Source organism: Apaloderma vittatum, unplaced genomic scaffold (assembly GCF_000703405.1).
Source record: "Apaloderma vittatum isolate BGI_N311 unplaced genomic scaffold, ASM70340v1 scaffold6739, whole genome shotgun sequence".
NCBI lineage: Eukaryota > Metazoa > Chordata > Aves > Trogoniformes > Trogonidae > Apaloderma > Apaloderma vittatum.
The window spans coordinates 1-17,383 of record NW_009735711.1 but is presented as its reverse complement, the minus strand read 5'-3'; the positions used below and the strand labels follow the sequence as shown (position 1 = coordinate 17,383).

General features: G+C 37.2%; 1 protein-coding gene across 1 annotated transcript in view; it reads right to left on the bottom strand.

The window, feature by feature from the left end:
• Nucleotides 1–16,700, bottom strand: part of MYOF (myoferlin) — a gene marked incomplete at its 5' end in the record, with an annotated part of 61,405 nt that extends 44,705 nt beyond the window's left edge. Inside the window, 7 exon segments of the mRNA XM_009876678.1 lie at nt 53–103; nt 216–278; nt 1,704–1,832; nt 2,341–2,501; nt 3,846–3,930; nt 5,201–5,309; nt 16,609–16,700. Coding sequence (XP_009874980.1) covers nt 53–103; nt 216–278; nt 1,704–1,832; nt 2,341–2,501; nt 3,846–3,930; nt 5,201–5,309; nt 16,609–16,700 — 690 coding nt within the window.
• Nucleotides 16,701–17,383: the final 683 nt, after the last annotated feature.

Genomic DNA, 17,383 nt, shown 5'->3' with positions numbered 1-17,383 from the left:
ATCTCTCATTTTATTTAATTTAGTCAAGATATGGAAGTTATTTCACACTTACCTTAAATTCTCCCATTAGACAGTCTGCTCGTAGAGAATAAGAATCATACACCTAAAAAGACAGACAAGCATGAGACAGGACTGGTCCTAAACATCATAGTGAAATGGCCAGACAATGCTATACACATCCAGCAGCCTTTTGAACATGCACCATTTTTTCTTACCCGAATGCTAACTGTTTCATCAAGCAACTCTAATGGAGTCATGTGGACATTGTAGAAAAATATCTGTTAAGGTAAAAGCAAACAAAAAACCTGTCTCAAAATGACAAACACATAAATTCTCTGAACAGAAAATGCAAAAAAACTCTTTTAAGAGGCTTGTGAAGCATGCCTGCTACAGTACTTTCACTGCCTCCTTGATGGACACATTATACGGTAATTTAGCACAGAATAAAAAGCTAAATTTAGTAAATAAACTTAGTACAAAATAGACAAATGATATTAACAACTTCCATTTAAATGAATGCAGTAGGCATAGCTGTGCTGCAAACTTCCAGTGCTGCCCTTGCTCTGCACGTTTTCCTCAGGGGTAAAACTTCAGGAATTAGGAAAGCTGTTCATTTTCACACACGTTCAATCCTGGTCTAGCTATATTTGTTGTATCACTTGTGGCCATAGTGATTGTAATCTGCATCTTTGAAATTCAAGGCCACAGGAGTAAAACCAGTATTTTGAAAGCATGAAGATAAATATAGTATTTATTAGCTTATTTGTTTTATTAACAGCATATGTCACAAAGTCTGGCCTTTGAGGCCACCAGTACTCTAGTCAGTAATGTATCCAACAAAGGCGAAGGCAACATAAATAGGGTCCCTCCTGTTCCATTTTTGACCTAGTCTGGATACTGACACTGTCTAGGAATTGATTCAACATAAGGTGCAACTGGCTTTCTCCCTTTTTTACCACTGCTTCATAAATCTTGACTGCTACCTACAGCTTTGCTCAAGTCTCAAAAACTTATAACTCCCTTGGTTTTACCTGCATGTGTCAAACATACTTGCCACCCAGTTTCAAAATCTTCTGAATTTTCCACATAAGTCCAGATAATGACAGTTATTCCTCAGCATTCTCTCTATTAAGATTTGCAACATTAGTCTTCTTCTTCTGGATGGGATCATTATTGTGTCCTTTATACAGCTTTGAATTCTGTCCTGTATATCAGTGTGTTTGATGTACAGATGTCAAAGAAATTAGTTGTCCTTTTACACATCACGGATAGCAAGGCAATGACATTTCCAGATTCTGTGTGGCAGTCTTACTGACCTAAAGCATTGCACTGCAAGCTTGTCCGCACACACTATAGAGGGCTACGATGATTCATGATTAATTTTTCTGTAAATTTATAACCTGTACACAACTATTCAAAGTCATTTTTATGTCACATTGCCAACTGTATCAAGGACCACGTTCTATATATCTCAGCTCTATTTGACTTCCTTCTAGATAGCTTATCTGCTAAGATTGCCAGTGACAGAGATGTGTTGAGTGATGTGAATACATGAAGAGACTAGGAACTGTAAAATGCATAGTAGCCATAATTATCCTTAAATATTAGCAAATTCTTATTCACTGATCATACTGAAAGCTCTAACTACTTTTTTGCATTTGATAGCATCAACATTTTAGCTACAGTGTTCTCATGCTACTCACTTCATCAAAATATGGGTTGTTTCCTCTTTTGATTCTTGTTCGGTGTGTCTGACCACAAACATGAACTTTAACTACTGGTTTTATGTTATTTCCAGATAACTGACGTCCTTCAATGACCCTAACACGAATCTGGAAAAAAAATAAATCAAATGTTTGTATTAATTCATTCCCTGTATTATCTATCATACTGTTGACAATAATTTCTTACTATACCACAAAAAAAAGTTAGCCTATACTTGAAGTAGCTGGAAGGTATGTACTAGAAAGCCTTTTCAAACTTAATTGTGAGAGCAAGTACAATTTTACTTGAATTTTATGAGACAAGTTGGGGATAATTATTTCAGTATTTTCCTTTTACTTGCTTTTACTACTTATTTTTAAAGCTGCTATTGTTTTAAATATATACAACTATACAATAAATAAGATTTATCTAGATTTCAGTCAGAACTGTATAAATTGGACATCTCTGTAACAGGCAAATTTGAAGAATACTTTTGAATACAGGCTTTCAAGTGAAGAGGCTACTTATCTCTACAGTGCATTACATTTGCACAATCAACATTAAATTATACTCAGATTGTGCAAATGTCATGCCAGGCAAAAAAAGGGAACATGAAACATTTACTAAATCTATTACCTGGAAATCTTGTGGTTTGTTAGAAAGGATTCTACGTGTTTTCTTTCCTTTGGTGATGCGTTTCGCTAGCTGGGCTTCCTTCATGCCACTTGGAACTGTTGGTGTGATACCACCAACTGGACCATCCAAGCCATCCTCATAAACTCCATCATCTTCTCCATCTCATACAGTAAAAAAACAGTGCAATTAATAAACAAATAGTACAGGTTGATGTTAAAGCTACAGGACTAAGAATCTGTTATCCAAGCATTTCACTAAAATTGTATTGCTATCTCATTTCAACAATTATTGTGGTTGACCACATGCTTCCAACTCCTTTTCAGAACTAGTCATTTTAGCCTGCTTAACAACAAATTTATATCCTAACCAAACTAACTATAGATCTCCCCCTCTTCGGGTTGCAGAGTATCTAATACAATTACCATGCACTTTTTTGAACTGACCAACTGAAGTTTTAGCAAAGTACTGTTCAGCTGGAATTGTCACCAGACTAGTACACAATACACTAGAAGTGACTAATTGTACTCTAGTTGAAGCTGTTTCCCAGCAGCAAGACTAGGCTACAGTAGAGCATGGATTTTTACTTCACAATCTTTAAAACATGAAGATATTTACAGTCTGACATCCAAGAATAAAACTCTGAATCCTCCTCTGCAGCATTTAAATGTGGAGTTTCTTAGCAAGTCTCTTTGACAGTTTTGAAATCACAATAACTCTGTGGAAAACTGTTCTGCAACCACATGACACTACAATACTGGATCACACAGTGAGATTCCAGTATTGCAAAACAGAATCTGTAAATATCTAGACCTCAGAAGTGTGTCACTCCCTTGTGTTTGCAGCTTCTTTTCTTAACTGAAAGACAGTGACTATGGTAAAAACTACAGGAGGAACAAGCTGTGTCTCTGATGGCTAGTCAATTTGCATTTTTAGCCTTCAAGTTCACATTTCTATAAAATTGTTCAAGGTGTAGTAATTTAACACTAAGCTTTTGTAATTGAATTACTTATCCTTCCACTCCCCAAGAACATATCTCAGTGAAGTCTGTGGAATCAAAATTTCTCCCCAGAAGACTCCTTATTTCATTTTCTTCCTTCTTATGGCATTATTATCAGCAAAACCAGAGCCTGGATATTAAGGTAATTATTTGCCTGTCAACTGTGAAAACCTCTTGTTACTTCACAGTTCTTTTAGAAGTCAGGAAAACCAGCAGGAAAACCAGTCAGGAAAGTCAGCAAAACCTGAAGATTTAAGCAACGCAATTCTCCTGATTCCACGGAAGAAAATGCTAAAAAACATTTTATGTCAGGAAATGCCAATTTTCTTCCTAGTTGTAGTTCTGAATCATCCCTAATTTCTTTACAATCACTGTCTGGCAGTCTTGACATGCTTACTTCTGGTTATATGTTTTCCAGATGAACAATGCTGTTGAATCACTTTCTTGCCTTATCTTAAATTTCTACATGATCCTTTAACAATAATGTTCTGAGAAAAGATTCAAATACCTTCCTGTGTATTGGTTCCTCCCGGATCATTTGGATTTTCAGGTCCAGCTGGCGGCTCATATCCTACAACCAAATCAATTGTTGCCTATAGAGAAATACATGGTTTTTTATGTAGCTCCTGCTTTTCACAATTGATTTAAAGCAGTAAGTTGTTCTAATGCTGTACAAGAACAGTTAAATATTCACAGTCACAGCACAGTTTACAATAAAATATCAGCTATTAGTAAATTAATAAACTGTTATTAAGATATACATAGATACAAACAATAAAGATTACACAATTTTCACCCAATGGAATAGGCTCTAATATATTTAACAAATGAAATGACTGTGCCTATATTTAGAAAAATCTGTTACAAGTATATAAGATGTTTTACAACTGTTAATTTATTTAGTTCCACAATATTCACTGCATACTAGGTGACATCCTAAATTTGCAGATGGAAAAACAATCACTGTCTGATCAGCAACGTAACAAGTCAGAACCGTAAGTAAAATTTCCTATCTGGCTCTTCTAACTGCTTGTTCCTAACTCCATCCTGGAAGAAAAACACTGTGATTTTCCATTCTAATTATAGAATTGTCTTTTTTGCACTTGGCTGTGGTTTGGGATTATTGAACAAGCAATTATTATTCCTGGTTGCCTCAGTAACATGGAGTCAGCAAAAAAAGTTCAACCCTGTGACCAGCTAACTATGATATTAAACTATAGCTGATGAGATACTAAAATTACCCTCAAAGCCTCTTATTAAGTGCACTGGAATGCACTATGAAGTGCCTTAACAGCTAGACTGCACAAACATAGTAAAGTCCTAGTTTTAGAAACTGCTTAATTAACAACTAAGTTAATAACCAGTTAATAACTCTGTTAAATTTAAACACATACTAAACCAAGTTAAGTTCTTGTGTATCTTTCTGAACTGAGCTGGCAGTGAATATGTACTTGATTATGTGCTTTTTAGAGTCAGTGCTATTACAGAAGTGGATATTAGAAAAAATACAGCAAAAAATGCATATGAGAACTCCATTTGGTACTTAGGAAAATGCTCTTTTTCAAACTCGGCTGATTTCCATGCATACTCTGTGGCCCATAATATTTGCAATACTTATATATAAATATATAACCCACACAGAAAACAATTTATCTAATGTAAAGGATATTAAACAAACTCAAGACAATATGGATATGATCATATTTTGTTATGCATCTCCTCTGTCTGGAGCTTTTGGTACAAAATTGCAAGCATTTAATTTATAACGTAAAAACAACTTGAAATATTTGTTTCACTATAAGCCCTGCTGCTGGAGCATTTTGATCAAGAATACAGTAAAATAAGGAAATGTAAGCCACTCACTCCAGTTTCTTGTCCCCTTTCATTTAGCAGAGGTATGAGTTTGAAGGGAAAAGATCTGCTTTGGTTACCTACGAGATCTTTAAGTGCTACGCATGCACTGCCAATTAATCTGAAATGAAGTAAAAATCATTATTAGAATGCAAGTATTCATCAAACAGAAGATCCCTTTTGTCTTTTGCTAGTCTGTTAGTCAACAAAATTTCATGCCTTAAAAATCCAAGACACAACAGAAGAGCATTGCAAAGGTTATCTAACGATTGTGCACTGCTAATTTTTATTTTCTGTATTACTGCCCTTAAATGTGCTGGTGTTCTTTATGGAAGACACAGCTTCAGCGCAACAGAGGTTAAAAACCTAAATTTAAATACATTTTACGTGTATGTTTGAAAATAATCTTCTGTTTAATTTCCAACTGCTATGTCACTTGTTTCAGCCACTTAATTCTCCTTGGGGAACTAAAGGATGTAATACTTTCTTTCCAGAGCTTTGCAAACTTGGATGAGGAACAATGTAAAAAAGCAAGATACAACTGCTGTTATACTACACCAAAAGAGATACAAAAAGACATACATACATCCCTCTTTTGAAAACAATGGAAGAGAACAAATGCAATTAATACGCTTACTAGATGCTTCACAAAACTAGTCTTGTGCCCATACGCTACAGTTTGGAATAGGTTCTTCCCCTTGCCTCTAAATCCTCAGAAGGTTTTGATATGGCTCTAGGGAGGCTGACCAAGGGAAGCTGCCCAGGAGATCTGACTGCTTTGGGACTGCATTGGTTACCTCATTCTCTTTAAAAAAGAGAAAGCTGCATGCACTTTTAACCTAAGAAACGTCTCTTAGGCAGTGTCTAACAGTATGACATTGGCCTCATGACACCTGGCACTATATTTCATTCCCATAGTATGTAATAGCAATTTACTCCTATACTGAAGTGGATTATTGGAATGACTGAGATTTTTGCCAATGAAAAGAACCAACAAGATAATTTCACCCTGTAAGTATTACAAAGGACGTGTTTTACAAACAAAATACCACCTCTGCTGCCAATATAGAAAAAAAATCTGTACACCTGCCTCTCTGTTACCGAACAGACACCTGGATTCAGTACTGTAGTCTTGATCCAGCATCCTTTGAAAAACTATGGAAATACACCTAGTTGCTTCAGTGAGCATTAGATTAACCTTAGGTACATTTTCACTTTTTACATATTGTTACACAGGGCTGGAACAGGGATGAAACATTGACTCAGTCCATTTCTCAACTTTACGGAGCTTAAGAAGCAATTTCTCCTTTTATGCAATCAAAGTTACATTCAACCCACAAGACAAATCTAGATTTGGAATATCAAATATACATGCAGTGAACTTATTTATCCCTCTAACGGTAGTATTATTTGACATTGCTTATGTAATGTCAGGACACTTCTAGCTCAGGAAACAACAGCAGATGGTCTCTCTCAAACAGAAAGATGCTTTTTTTTTTTTCCCCTGTGATTTCAACATTCTAAAAATCAGTGTTATATACAAGTTGAGTAAGTCTGATAATACACACCAAAGAGAACATCTCCCTCTATATTTGACCAAAGTTTTCTATGTAAAGAGTAGGTGTCATGCAGGCAAACACTGATAACATTCAACAGCCAAAGAAAAGCAGAAAAATTTAATTCCATGATTGCAAATCCCAAAGTGGTAAAAAGAGAAAAATACTGGGTAACCTAATGCATTTTTCTCTTTATTACATAGCCCTGTAACATGTGTAACAGCTTTGAATGCAAGTGTAACGTAAGCAAATTGGAAACTATTCCTATAACTGGAAGGAACAAATGCTTGGATTTAATTTACACAGCTGGATACTGCAAGAAATCAACTTCACTCCTCTTCCTTCAATGCAAAATTACTCAATAAATACTTCCAATTAAAAATATTCATATTTTCACTAAATCTTTCACCCATGTCTATGCCTCCCCATTTGAGAGTAACAGAGAGAACAATACATGATTTGAGGTACCATAGAAGGAAAGAACCCTAAAGACTACCCAAAACCAAGTAGGCCAATTCTGCTTCTACATAAAGGCAAAGAAAATATTTTCCTAGGTACACTTGTAAAAAAAATTTTGTAGATTTGCTATTCTGATTTGACATGAGCTGCAGTGACTTACATTAACTCCAAAAAGAACTTCAGAAGTCACTCAGTGTCAAATCATGTGGATGACTGTTTCAACAACCACACCCTCCTGCCTGGTGACATTAGCTCAAGAACAGCTGTTGAGCACTAGTGCTTTAGAAGTTTCCAGTGTAAATTTCCATTTCTACATCCTTATCTGCCCTGTGCAAATGATAAGTGTGCACAAATCTGAATACACAGTAATCGTTTTTAAAATTCTGATCACCTTCAGGAGACTGAAGAGGGAAGGAGTTACATAGACTTCTAGTTGCCTCTGAAATCCTTTGTTTCCCCCTCTTTTAACAGGTCAGGCAACAATAGTCTTCAGTCTTTTTCCACTCTAGCAAGACAGACAAATCTAATATTCAGCCTATACACTACCTTAGCCTACATGTAAGCTTTAGCCAAATGTTAAGCTTTAGGCACTAAGGCTTTTGCCTGCACCAAAGAGGTCCTGATCACTGGATTTGGGATGTCTCACCCCTCACTTAGCAGAACCCCAGAACTGATGAGGTTGGACGGGACTGCTCAAGATCATCTTATCTAACCCCTCTGCTCAAGCAGATTCAGCTAGAACAGGTGCCCAGGACTATGCCCAATCCAGTTTTGATCATGCAGCTACTCTACAGCTGAAGTATTATTTTCAAAAGTTGCAAGGAACACCTCAAGGTCATTGCTTGGTCTCCTCTTTGCCACTTGTACAGGTCTTGGGAAAAGCCTTTTCCTTGAGATTCTCAGGTCTCTAATCCTTGGGCTGAGTTAGGTAAGACCAAGTCAGTTAAGTCAGACAGCAGCAGCTGTTGTTGTGATACCACATCCATTCACAATTCACTTGCTGTTCAATGTTTTCCTGCAAGGTCTGCTACTGCACTTCCCTCTGATACATAATGAGACCCCCATTTCTCTGCAAGGCTACTGTGAAGTTGCTGTGTTCCTCTCAACTCTAAACTTTTCATGTTCAGGCAGGATTGCATGCAAACTCCCTCTAAAGTCATGACTTTCAAGGTGACAAGAAGTTCTTTCCTTCCAGTACAGCTGAAGAGATGTTCTGTCACCTATTCATCCTCAAAGGACACTGCTCTTTGCTGTAGCTATTTCAGCTTTCTTCCTCTTGACACCGTTGAGTGGGATAGCTTCTGCTTTCAGAATGGCTCAAAACATCCTCTGACCTTTTGTACATCAGCTCTTTGGGCAACAGACAGCAAATGAGTATTGCTTCTTCTTAACTGTGTTTTAGTACCTTTTTGGCCTTCCCTAAGATGTGTATATGCATAGTGCCTAGTCAGCAACTTTTCCAGCTTCACAGAAGTAAAGCAAGAAAACCTGTCCTGCCACAAGCAGTTTAAACATTCTGGTCTACCACTGAATAGGACATCAAAGATAAATGCAAAGTACACAGAAGTAGATTTTAAACCACTTCAGATATATCTTATCAGTTCTAGGCCTATGATACTTCGCCCACAATAATCAAGGGAAATACTTAGTTTATCAGCATGAAATCAATGAACTACTGAAGACCAACTATTCAACACACTGTTGCATTTATGTCAAAGCTAATTAATCCGTTAGTGCTGTGGTTAGCACTTCCTGTTAGCTGTCCAAATAACCAAGAGAAGTGAAACTTCACACCAATTCTGGGATTAGGAAATGTTAACTCACAATACCAACCATTTGATTACTACTATGTTTGAAGGTAGCAAATTATACTAAATTCCTTAGCATATCACATCTTCCAGCTTGCTTATATGCTACTTCTACTGGAAGATCAATGATTTTAATGCTCTGAGAGTCAAGTATTTAAATTATTTTTACTTACTTTGGCAGAGGTTTATATTTTTTTATTCTCATCAGCAAACTTGATCCATGCTCTAGTTACAATTGCTACACTCAACTTTTATTTCTCAGTGTGTATGTTCCATTATAGATTTTACGCTAGAAGACCCAACACCCACATTCTGTTACTCATGCTGTAGTTTAAAACTTTTATTAAGAGCAAACTAACTATCTTCTTTAGTTATTTGATAATACTCTTTGCAAGAACAAACTTTTAAACAAACATGGGTACTATTTTGTATGAGGCAGAAATCCCCAAAATTGAATCTTAACTAGGCTGGATCTTGCATACAATGTATGCAATGAAAAACTGCAACTATGCACAGACACACTGACGTGGAAAAGAATCCACACAAAAAAGTACAGCTGTAGGAGGATTCAAACAACCTAGAAAGTACTGAACCATGCAAAAATATGATTAATTAATTTGCTGCACCATTCTGTGGCTGCGTTTTTCTGCTTGAGAAAAGGGTGTGCCCCGTCTGTTTTTCCGCTATGTCGCTAGGTTACTAACTATGCAAAGAACATGGGGAAACCCATAATCCCAAGTCTCTTGCAAATAGAATGAAAACCACTTCATTCAGACATGACTGTAACTTCCTGTTAATGTTTTTTTTTGTTCTAACTTCACAGGGACGACTGAAGTTACTGGGTTTTTTGTTTGTTTTTGAACTGCATAAAGATTTGTATTCCGAGAGTTTGAAATCCTTCTACTAACAGTATTAGACTAATAGAAAACATATGTGTTCTCTTTTCAAGCATCTTTATGCTGGAAAATCTAGCTAAGCACAGTCCTCCCTAGCTTATTCCTATGATGACCTGCGTGGGCATCAGCGTGGTTTGCTTTATTTATCTTTTCCAGTGACTGTGTCTTTTTACCATGAAGAGCACTCATTTACTCTATCTGCAAAAGTTTAGTGATCCTGTAAATGAAGCAGTAAATTACAGCTCCAGGGAAAAGAAGCAGAAAAATATTCATATATTCTTTCAGGCTTTATTTAGAGAATCATGCCAAAGCAATGAGTTAAGTGTTTTGGCACAGTGTAAAAGCAGAATAACACTCACTGTGCTCCTCCTCCTGCACCAGTGTAAGAATGGGCTGGATGAACAGCTATATTACTTTCTAGGAGCTGTAAAAATTAATGGGCTAGACTGCAATCTTCTGCTGTGATATTCTAGAGGGGAGTATGGGTTCTACACTTATCTCCTAGACGCAGCAACTCAGGAGTAACGTTACATGAAACTGTGGAGTGTGTATTAACCAGCAGCTTTGTGAGTCAGCAGCCAGAGAGAGGGAGTTGGATTGAGAAACTCATGGTTCTGCTTCTAACCTATGCTCCAGCAAAGAACGCTGGCAGAACATTTGAGCAAAAGTTGTCTCTACCTTGAAAATAACAAAAGCAATTCCCACTGCTTATTTTCTTCCAGAAGAGAGAAAATAAAGTCAAAGACGTGGTATAGTTTCCTCTCAGTCCTCTTTCTCAGGCAACATGCTAGATTAAGCAGTTAAAGTTCCCCTTTACACTCAAAAACTAAATCCCAATCAACCTAGACTTTAAAGTAAAATATACAAAGCCCATCAACCTCTCAAGGATACATTGGCAGTGAAGTGGAAATGGTTTATCTGGATTTCAGTAAAGCATTTTACACTGTCTCCCACAGCATCCTCATAGCTAAACTGAGGAAGTGTGATCTGGATGACCAAGTAGTGAGGTGGATTTTGAACTGGTTGAACGAATGAAGTCAGAGAGTTGTGGTCAATGGGACAGAGTCTAGTTGGAGGCCTGTGTCTAGTGGAGTCCCTCAGAGGCCAGTACTGGGACGAGCACTATTCAATGTATTCTTCAACAACCTGGACGAGGGATTAGAGAGCACTGTCAGCAAGTTTGCTGACGACACAAAACTGGGAGGAGTGGCTGACACACCAGAAGGCTGTGCTGCCATTCAGAGAGACCTGGACAGGCTGGAGAGTTTGGAAGGGAGAAATTTTCTGAACTACAACAAGGGCAAGTGTAGAGTTTTGCACTTGGGAAAGAACAACCCCATGTGCCAGTGTAAGCTGGGGACTGACCTGTTGGAGAGCAGCATAGGAGAAAGGGACCTGGGGGTCCTGGTGGACAGCAGGATGACCATGAGCCAGCAATGTGCCCTCGTGGCCAAGAAGGCCAATGGCATCCTGGGCTGTATTAGAAGGGGGGGTGGCCAGTGGTTCTCCTCCCCCTCTAGTCCGCCCTGGTGAGGCCACATCTGGAATACTGTGTCCAGTTCTGGACCCCCCAGCTCAAGAAGGACAGGGAACTGCTTGAGAGAGTCCAGTGACGAACAACAAAGATGATGGAGTGGAACATGTCCATAATGAGGAAAGGCTGAAGGAGCTGGATCCTAAAGAGGTTGGAGGAGGCTGAGGGGTGACCTCATTAATGTTTATAAATATGTAAACAGTAAGCATCAGGAGGATGGAGCCAGGCTCTTCTCAGTGATGTCCAGTGATAGGACAAGGGGCAGCAGATACAAGCTGGAGCATAGGAGGTTCCACAAAAACATTAGGAAAAACTTTTTCACTGTGGGGGTGACAGAGCCCTGGCACAGGCTGCTCAGGGAGGTTGTGGAGTGTCCTACTCTGGAGACTTTCAAAACCCGCCTGGACGCATTCCTGTGTGACCTACTCCAGGTAATCCTGTTTTGGCAGGGGGCTGGGACTGGATGATCTTTTGAGGTCCCTTCCAACCCCTGACATTCTGTGATTATTGATTTAGGCTCAAATCCCACTTAGCTTAAACACCAGATACACTGACCAAGTTAATGGGTCTGCTCATGAATAACATCAAAAGCACATGGCAAACACTGAGTTTCAGAAATAATGGGTTTTACCTTTGAAAGACTTCAGTTACCCACATCAAATTTACATGTAAAAACTAGTAAATACTGTCCAGCCTCCACGCCCTCCCCCTCCCCTTTTTTTTAAACTGTTGCCACAATAGCTCTCAGCAGTGAGGATCTTAGGTAGGCATTGTACTCCATCTTTCCCTGAACTAGAATGTAAACAAAGCAAAGGAGCAACATTTGCACACTCTTCACCAAGCATCTTTTTGGAATGCTGCAACATTGCAGGCAAATATCCAAGTATAGACTTTTTTTAAAATATTAAAAGAGAGTAAATAGAATCAGTAACTCTGTGGAACTACAGGTTATGCACACATGCAAGTGGTACGTGGAAAACTTATTCCACATTCCCCCTTCCATATGCTCTTTTGTCTAACATGAATGTTGATTAATACCAAATCTCTTCTGTTTTTATAGTGCTTTGTGTCTTAAAAAAATCCAAGATAACATTTCCTATTACCTTGTTACAGTCAGGAAGCATACCCATGTTTCCCACTTCTCACCCTCTTATCCTGTTTCTCTGCTCACAGCCCTTCTAAACATATCGTACACTGCATATATGTGGTGGTTATTGAGGATTTACTCTCAAAGAGCATTACTTTGAAAGTGTTGCTCTGTCTTTGGTATGGACTACACATATTTTTGCACAGCTCCACATATGGAACTCACTTTCCTAAAGAATTTTACGGTTTCCTTTTTGAATTGTACACAGAATAAGTAGTGGACAATTTCCAGGGCATAAACTCAAGCAAAACAAACAGACATTCGCACAAGTTGGGGGTTAAACCCTACAAATATGAGTCCAGATAATTACAAATACAAATTGAAAATTAATCCACATACTTGCTTAACTTTGAATGCATATACAGAATGAAACATTTTAGGGCACCTTCCTTTACTTTGCAACGTGTTATAAAATCCATTACAGAATTCTGATTACTGGCAAGCCTTCACATACCAAGTACTGTGATTTCTGGGAGTTCCCTGAAGTCAGAGGAACGCAATATATTGCTGCTTTACTGACCTACAGGAATCTCAGGAATGAGAGATCTGAGGGCATTTGCTTGACTTGCTGTGATTTTATGGGAGAACTGCTGAAGTACTGTAAAAACCTGAATTTGCATACTGGGAGGAGGCAGAAAGTTGTAAAGAAAAGCTAACAATGGAGATGGTAGTAACCAATAAAAAGGAATCTATGCCCAGCCCAGTGTCATAAAATACCCAGATTTGCCACCAAAAAAAACCCCAAACCAAAACCCACAAAAACAAAAGAAGATGACACGATAACACATTCCCTTTCAAAATAGCAAAAGCCAACACTATTTGGCATTAACAGAAAAGACAGAGTGTGAAAGCACAGCAAACAGAGAAACAGATCCTTTTAAAATCTAGGACTTTGTATAACAAAGAAGCAGAGAACTGGCATCTCAGTTTTGATAAGCTGTTCCTTTTTTCTGCACAGATTTTAAAAAAAAAAATCTCTGAGTGATGCTTGTCCAAATGTACACATTTACCTTTTTAGGCAAAAATCCTGTGACTTAAGCAGAGATAGGCAGAAGATCTTAACTGCTATGGGATAGCTGAAGATTAAACACATTGCTGAAGCTTCATCTTCTTACGTGTGTTAAGAAAGAACTCCTAGACTTTGCCAGACCTTTTAGTACAAACATGTTTCAACACAAAATAATACACTCCATCCCTGATGTAGATTAACTAAAAGAAAAGCTTTCTGGTTAGCTTGCCACCACCCAGGACCTTACCCTTTTCCTGCAATTGATTTTAGGGACCAGGTTTATTTCTGTGTGGTAAGTCACAAACCGAATGGCATGCACAAGAGGTTGCTAACAATTTCAACCAGTGATTTCTGTTTTCTTCATTGAAATGATCTGCATGCATTGCTTTAGGGTGTTCCGTACACCTCCAATTCTGATGTTAAATTAAAGCTTAAATCCTACCAAACTCCAGATACATTTTTTCTTTAAAATCTCTATCATCTTATGGTCAAAATGAAATTAGAAACTATGTTATGTACTTGTTTAATCACAAATACAGCAGGAACCTCAAAGTGCAGGTCAAAACAACAAAAGGTACCCTCCAGCTTTATTGAATTTTTTACATTATGCTTTTTAATAGAATGTGAATTAATTGAATTCTAGTATTCCCATATATACCATTTTAATTTTTCATAGCAACAATTTTTTTCAACGGCCACAGTGAAAAGGTCCTGTCAACTCAATTCACAAAAACAAAAATAATCTTATTTTAAAAAAAAATAATAAAACCCCCAAAGGTTACTCTTGAAACAGGACATCTTAATTACTTATATGTTTCACTTATTACATATTCCTGATTTGTAAAAGTATAAAACTACAAAAAATTGTTTAAATGTCAACATGGACACCTGACAGCATTTAAGTACTCTAAAATGTTTCATAATGTTATCTCCTTTCAGATAAAGATCGAAACTCCAGTTCAAGGTGCATCTTCTTCAGTGTTTTCAACAGTAAGATTAAATTTAAAAATAACTTCTGGAAAATCATACTCTGTGCTTTTCTTCTTACATCATATGTTGAAAAATTAGACACTTTTTTTTTGTTTAGTTGAAGGAAATCTATTTGTGTTTTTTTGTGATATCCTTTCAGACACGTGTAGATATAGTTATTATTTATTTGTCTTCAGTTTTCTAAAATTTATAATAAAACTTGCTTTGTCAAAACTAAAACTAAGCATCTTACTACTACATGCATGAGGTTTTGACTGAGCACCAAGGACTCAACAAACAACTGCATGAACTGAAGATTCCTTTAGCCTCTCACAAATGAAAAAAAAAAAAAGGGACCATACACAAACAAATCTCCAGCCCTAGATCCTATGGTACTTGATTTTTACATATCTTAAAAGTGATGAACCCCATAATGCACTGGTAGATTTTAGAGTTTTAGAGTGGTATTCAACAAGCACTAACAGCGCTAATGAAAACAGAAATGGTGCAGGAGTTTTTTTTTAGCCTTACTTTCCTGCCTACTAGAAGCATCATGAAAATGGGTATTTCAAGCTGCTGAAAACCTAAACTCTAAATCCTTTACTGATAGGAGTCTCAGCCTTTCCTTTCCAAGAAGCTAATGTCCAAAAAGGCATTTCTTAGCAGCCCTCCACCCCATTTTTATCATAATCTAGAATATTCCTCTAAGGAATGGGAGGCTAGATGTACATTTTCTTCCTCCTCTCACAGAACACTCTCTTAATATCAAACTTCATATTTTCTTTTTAAAAAGAAAACAACCAGAAAAAGCAAACCACTAACCGAAGAAAAAAATCCTCAATCCGTTTTTAAAGAAGGTTTTCAAAATATAACCAGAAGAGGAGTTAGTAATAGGATTGCCAGTCTTCCTTATATGCATCAACACTGAGGGTTGTAAAACCTGCCAACAGCTGGGGACAGATTCATTTCCCTACTCAGTGTCAGAGAATTTACTCTTATATTTGACAGGGAAAAAGACTTCTGCTACCTGATGTTGGGGAAGTAACTTTTGTCTTCAAGTTCAAGCTTTTTAATGACTGTGCAGAGAACTCACAATCCATTGGGAAGGGAAGAGCACGGTTCGAACATGACATTTCACAGACCCCAATAGCTAGAAATAGAAATATAAAAAAATAGAAACCCAGATTCCATTCCCAACATTTTTTTTTTATTTTATCCAACATATTTGGATAAAATACAAAACATAAAACATAGTTGATGACTGTCTCCCAGAAGATGAGTCTAGGACTTCAGTCCCTCCAGACAAGACAGGAAATTGAACTCAGGCTTCCCCTCTTTCTAGGCAAGACTTAAATAAATTATGTAAATTATAGACTCTCAGGGAGATTTTTAAAGATGGCTAAAAGCCTTGATTACATTTTTAAATTTCCGGTGATTTGTGTCAGCTGTGCTCCAAGCATGCCAATTAAGAGTTCTACAGAGCTACTTTCTGGATAGTTGTGATGTATAGTAGTCTTGGGTTCTGCCCTTCGCCACTCTGCAAGATGACAACCTGTACCAGGAGTCTCTAGTGGCATAAATCTAGTTACACAAGCACCAACCGAAATATGGTAGCTGTGGTTTTCAAATGACAGTAATAGGAGAAAGGATCTAAATTTTACCCAAATTCTGCTTTAAATACCTAAAACATTCCTTTATCTTAGCTTCAGCATGTGTAAAATTAAGTATAAAAAGAAAGTTGACACTTTGCTACAGAGTAACAATCCAACTGGCAAAGGAGCAAAGCCCACTGGCTCAAAGGCTACAAGTAGATATTACATCAGAAACCATCTAACTGCATCCATCGTTTCTCTTCAGCTACTTTGCTACAGAGTAACAATCCAACTGGCAAAGGAGCAAAGCCCACTGGCTCAAAGGCTACAAGTAGATATTACATCAGAAACCATCTAACTGCATCCATCGTTTCTCTTCAGCTACTATCAGTTTCATTTTTTCTGTACTGAAAGTTGTGCTTAATACTGGGAAAAAAACCCCAAACATACTTGTTTTGTCCAATTGTTTCAAAATCCTTCACAATAATTGTCAGGGAAGATGAATTATCCAGAGCAATTCCTTTCAAGTCAAATTCGAGAATCTGAACAAAAAAAAATGGAGCAAAACCAAATTGTAATTACAAGTTCTGTGTAAATTACTTAACAGCAGAGCAGCATATAAAAAATTATTCAGAAATACATTTTGCATTTAGTGAAAGACAGAGCAGACCAGCTTACATTGGCAAAAGCAAAGTTAAAAATGCTTATAGTACATACTTGATTTGCTGCTTACTACTAGCAATAACAGAAAAAGAACTGAGCCATTACCTCTTTTGTGGTTCCCCTTCCTCATACTAACATAAATATTTTCTTATAATTCATAAGACCTGATACTATTCCCTGCAATACTGGCTGAAGTCAGTTGCTACTAAATTTAGACAAATATTTGTAGGTTCTCTTTCTTTCTACCCTTAAACACAAAATGTAAAATAATCTTTAACTTTCATTTCCAACTGTGAAAGAAACACTACTAAGAAAACATTTTTTCCAAGAAAACATTACTGAAGATGCAAAATGGGACCAGTCCTACAAACAAACCATGAGAAACCTGAATATATTGTTTATTCTAATACTGTAGGGTTTTTCCTATTATGTAATAAAAGGATCCAATTATACTTCCATACATGTAGCTGAATATTATTTGGTGCACACTAAGAGGGAACAAAACCAGGCCACAAACACCAGATATCCATTTACTTTTACATAAAAAACAGTACTTGATGAA